At 41.4% G+C, this 5,085-nt stretch overlaps 2 protein-coding genes across 2 annotated transcripts in view; one reads left to right on the top strand and one right to left on the bottom strand.

Annotated features, from left to right (window-relative positions):
- LOC104803737 (vacuolar-processing enzyme gamma-isozyme-like) overlaps nucleotides 1-219 on the top strand; it is a 3,520-nt gene extending 3,301 nt beyond the window's left edge. The window contains exon 10 of the mRNA XM_010527767.2: nucleotides 7-219. The gene's annotated coding sequence lies outside the window, so the exon portion shown is untranslated. The remainder of the gene's footprint in view (nucleotides 1-6) is intronic.
- Nucleotides 220-647: 428 nt separating this feature from the next.
- LOC104803738 (protein EARLY FLOWERING 3) lies at nucleotides 648-4,639 on the bottom strand. Its single transcript, XM_010527768.2, has 4 exons — nucleotides 3,988-4,639; nucleotides 2,894-3,591; nucleotides 2,057-2,108; nucleotides 648-1,907 (listed from the first exon to the last, which is right to left on the bottom strand). The coding sequence occupies exons 1-4, from the start codon at nucleotides 4,171-4,173 to the stop codon at nucleotides 804-806; spliced, it is 2,040 nt and encodes a 679-aa protein (XP_010526070.1). The 5' UTR covers nucleotides 4,174-4,639; the 3' UTR covers nucleotides 648-803.
- Between the last annotated feature and the right edge of the window lie 446 nt (nucleotides 4,640-5,085).

Raw genomic sequence — 5,085 nt, forward strand, 5'->3', positions numbered from 1 at the left:
TGATGCATATATATATATATATATATATATATATATATATATATATATATATTATTTAATATTTGCATCCAAAAATGCCGATTTGTATATGGTTCATGATCTATCTTCCACCTGTTCAATAGCTTTCTTTTCATCTTATCTCTGTTTAATATGGTATTGTTTACAATGTATAAAAGGCTCATGAAAAAGGTAATGTCAATGTAGATACAGTGCATGTTCCCTCTTCTCATCTTCTTATTTAAAGTTTATAAAAATAAAATAAAAATCGGAGGTGGACTTGTAATTTTGATTGGGAAGAATTTCCCTAAACCCTAACCAAACCGGGTAGGAAATTGCCAAACCTCTAATTTGAAAACCGAAATCATCAAACGAATATTCTTCCTTAACATAACAAAAAAAAAGATGTTGCGGAAATTCTTCCAAATCCGGTTCAACTTCGGGGGGAATGAATATTCCCAAACTTGTAACCGAACCGGATAACAAGCATGCTTCACTCCAAAGAACACAAGGAGAAGTTGCGAACCTTGAAGAGGAAAGGGGGGAAGTCAGGATCGCCCTTCTACACTTCCCCCCTAATGACATTCCATGTTTTTATATTTTATTTTTAAATTTTACAAAATTCGGGATGATAAAAAAAAGTTAGCGTAGACACAAAACAAGCAACGTTTTTCTAATTATTTAAAATTCCGAATTAAAAATTCAAGAATCTATTAAAAAGAGGACGAAAAAGCATCACAAGCACACGACGAGATAACAAAGCACAAATCTGATGCAAATCCATCAGAGACAGAGAGTAGCAATCATCAGAAAGAGGACTCGTATTGTTTACGCTCTTCTTGTATTGATCGGAAAATCCTCGCCGCCGATTCGCTCGCCGCCTTCGGATTGTGCGGCACCACCTTTATCACTCTCGTCCCAATCCCAGCCGCCGCCCCCTTCGTGGCAGTGGTCGTAGTCATGGTCATGGTCAAGCTTCCCCGATTGTTTTCACCAGTCGGAAAGAGACGAACGGCATTCCCTGAGTCGCCGGGGCTGCTACCGGTGCTTCCTTGTAGCACCCTGTTGCTTTCCCTCTTCCGCGGACGTGGCTTTGCCAATCGCGATTGCGGCTGTGGTTGCGTTGTGGCAGCGACATTGGTGTTGTTGTTGGAGCTCGGGAAGTTACACGAGCTCTGTTGTTGAGCACTCATGGTTGCAGAAGGAGTGTTCGGATGAACCAACTGATTCATTTGCTCAGAGTGATGATGATGGTGATGATGATGTTGGCCGGAGAAATTCACGTTCATGGAGGGAACGGCGTAATGAGGTAAATAAGCGGGCCCTGGCCCGGGACCAGGACCAGGAGACTGGAACCCATTGGGCGGAGGAGGGGCGGGCATGCCATAAACCGGTGGACCACCCATGAAGTTGCTCACCGCCATTGGAGCAGGCATGAACTGACTGTAGTATCCTTCACAGCCCGAACCCGTGAGCCCTGGACCCAGGTAGGGTTTGTATATAAGCCCTTCGGACGGGGACATTACAGGGATCAACCACTGGTGATTCCCCGCAGGAGGCTGAGGAAAGCACCACTGCCCACCACTGGTTGCAGCCATCTGGGTCTTGGTGGTTGCTGCCGGAGCAACCGGTGGGACGCAAGGGGTGTAATTCAAAGGCGGCTGTTGCTGCTGCTGATGACTGTTGTCATTGTTCTTACCGGATGAAATGCTCCTCATTCTCCCAACTGCATTCTCAGCGGAACACTCAATCTCGTGTTGGTTATCCTTCTTGGAATCATCCTTGACGGGCGGGAGAGGCTTCACTATGTATTCTTCTCCTGGAAGAAGCTTCTTTATTGGAGAAGATTTTCCGAGATAAGTTCCATCGTCAAGCAATAGATGTGGTGATGCAGCAATAAGTTTCTGAACCTGTAAAAAATTGTACAGAATAAAAAGGAAAGGAAGTTGCCGTTACTTCAGCCGAAAAACTTTTACAAAAACTCGCTTTCTTTTTCCCGAAAACAACGAGCATCGTCATCCGAAAGCCATTGAAGAGAGTGTTCAGTGAAATGATTTACCTTAATCAGCCTGTGCAACTCAAATACTTGAACTGCAAATACTCTTTGCTGACTGTAAAGAGTAATGGAGTTCCATCAAGAAGATGACCAAACATTAAGAAACATTTAAGCACAGTTCCAAGAACACAAGCCATGAAAAACCTTACCCTAGTTCTTGAGGAACTACATAATGTTACTCACGAATATATATCGAAATGTGAAGATAAAGAGTATAAAGGTGTAAGAGAAAAACATCGAACATGAAGACTGGTTAACTAAGATTAGAACCCAGAATCCTCCTCCAAGACATATATCTCCTACCTGGTTCAAGCCCTCGAACGAGACAAGAAGGGAAAATGCCCCCAAGACGACATTGCGGGAATAAAAAATCAATACCAACCAAACCGAGACAGGGGACATATTCCAACAAGCAGATGCAAAGAAGAAGACACGACGGTTTTTACAAAGCCATGAATGAAACTGTCTCGGTGGGTCACCATGCACAATGCACGTCAATAAGGAATCTCCCCTCCCTGCTATAACATGATCCAACATGTTAAAAGTGTTAATATCTTACCGAGGGCTCTTCAACTAAACGTATAAAAGAAATACCGATTGGAGGAATCCGGGGCCTCTGACCACAGAACAACCGACTTCTGAAGCAAAAAGACCGATCTTTTATAAAACTAGAATTCGATAATATGAATGCGCTACTGAAATCCTTTGTGAAAATCACAATCCTACAGTGGTTAGACTACTAGCAGGTAGCAATTAATAATGTAATAAAACAAGAGATGAATGGCAAGAACAGATAAAGAAATAAGCAAGTTTGTCGATCTCTGGTATTGTTGTACTTACTTGGCAATCGCTCTCCTTGCTTTCCAAAAACGTTTCTGACCTATTATTCCCACCACATCATCAGGAGAGACATCTGCACTTGATATGGAATCCACCATGGAAGTCTCAGAGAGTCCATCACTCGCCTCTCCATCTCTCTCCTGCAGAGACCCACCTCCCAACTGGGACTCAACTCCATTATCGGCCTCTTGATTCAACCTATTTCTGGCCTCTTGTCTCGGGTGAGCATCACTCACTGTGTCACATTTTGACGCCGATTTTCTCACGTCTATAGCTTCTCTTAGTTCTCTAGGTGATAAATCTAAAGAATAATTTGAGGCACCTTGTCTTGGGTTCTCCTTACTTGGGTCTCTAACCTCTTGTCTAGAACTTGTGGATAATGAACCATTCTGCTTAGGGTCCTTTCCAGTCACTTCTTCGATTTCAACTGATCGATTACCACCAGTTGCCACTATACGAGGTTTTTCCTTGTCCATTCTGCTCTTGGTTCCATCATGAGATTGCTCTCTTCTTGAGTTGAGAAACACTGGAACCATGAAATCATCTTCTTCTCCAACCATTTGCCTCTGATCATGCCGAGTGAAAGATCTTACAGTCTCTGGACATGACTTTTGGGAAACAAACTTTTCCGCTGGGTGAGCAGGAACTGAAGTAGACACCTGATGTTGGAAATATAGATTTCTTTCCATGCTACGAGTCTGCAAGGAAAAAAAAGAGGAGAAATCATTAGCATAATTCTTGTCCTCAAGTACTCTACCATCCAACAACCTGAAGTGATCGAACCAATCACGAGTAGCATCGCGAAACTTTGGAAGGTCAAAGAAATCTTGTACGCATTAAGGGTAGCTACAAATGAATATGAAAATTCATATCAATTGTTCTTGAGATATATATGATAACTAGACACAGAATACCTAAAGGAATCACAATTTGTGTACAGAGAATTAACTACGAGCTAATGGTGATTCACGAAACAACAACAACATCACTACACCGACAGACTAAATCATCGTCATCTATCAACTTAAAACCCCCAAGAAAATCCATTACCAAAATCCACAAGGTCCATCTAAGAACTGGAAACGAGGCAATACCTGATTGGAGGATCCAGGAGGCACTGTTCCCTGATGATTAAACCTCTGAGAAGGAATGCTAAGTTGCTCATAGAGAGCCATCTTGTTTCTAGGAGGAGCCCTTGGGCCCCCTTTATCTGCATCATTCACATGAAGCCGAGGAAACAACGGCTCCATCATCTTCTCATCATCTCTCCCTCTCTTCATCACAATCTTTTACAACCAGAATTCTCAGACCCAAGCCCCAAATTATCTATCTCACTGATTCTCTATAGCTACTCTTCCAAAAGTATCATATAGTTCACACTATTCAAGCAATCATTTCACCCTAAAATTCACAAAACCCAGATTCCAAAGTCGCAAACTTCACACAAATAAGCCATCCATCACACGAAATTAAAGGAAAAAAAAAATCACAGACCCAACGACGAGCAACGAAGCTAGACGCTTGAAACCCACAAATTAGACGAACCCAGATGCAGAAACACGAAGCTCTCCCCAGAAATCGAGACCGGTCGGCTTGAAAGAAAGCGAAACCAGATGCAATTTGCGGGCACAAGATGGTTATAAGACACCGGAGAGAGGATAAAGCGATGAAGAAAACCAGCACATGTGTTAGCCAAAGCAGAGGAACATGATTCGGAGGCTAAGAAAGAGAGGGGAGGAGAAGGGATGAGGAAAAGGGCAAAAAGGGTAAAGAGAAGTGGGGCCCAATTCGAGAGCCGGTCATTATTCAATTTTATATTGGAAAAGTGAACGATTACGTGGACCAATTAAACTTTTTCTTAAATTGCATTTTGTAAAGAAACCTTAAAAGTTACCTGTTCCCTCTTTTTTTATTAAAAAAAACTTGTTTAGTTTTTTTTTTTAAAAAAAAACTTGTTTAGTTTGTAATAAAGAATGATCTTCTATTTGTTTTATATGATGAAAAGAGAGAGACTGTCATCTGGATATTGTAAAAAAATGGCTGAAGATTATGTAATACAGCTATTATATTTAAAAAATGATTGAAAAGTTAGTAAAAATCTTGAAATGTTCATTCTGATTTGTGAGTTGTGGATAGTTGGATTGTCCGTATCAAACTATAAACAAACGAAATCTAATATATATATATATATA

The sequence above is a fragment of the Tarenaya hassleriana genome, unplaced genomic scaffold (genome assembly GCF_000463585.1).
Source record: "Tarenaya hassleriana unplaced genomic scaffold, ASM46358v1 Cleome9, whole genome shotgun sequence".
NCBI lineage: Eukaryota > Viridiplantae > Streptophyta > Magnoliopsida > Brassicales > Cleomaceae > Tarenaya > Tarenaya hassleriana.

Excerpts from the sequence above, each read along its gene's own strand:
- LOC104803738 (XM_010527768.2), bottom strand. The coding sequence starts at position 4,173 with ATGAAGAGAGGGAGAGATGATGAGAAGATGATGGAGCCGTTGTTTCCT. Across the intron at positions 3,592-3,987 it reads CTCCTGGATCCTCCAATCAG|ACTCGTAGCATGGAAAGAAA; the intron begins GTATTGCCTCGT and ends TTTTCCTTGCAG. Across the intron at positions 2,109-2,893 it reads GCAAGGAGAGCGATTGCCAA|TCAGCAAAGAGTATTTGCAG; the intron begins GTAAGTACAACA and ends TACTCTTTACAG.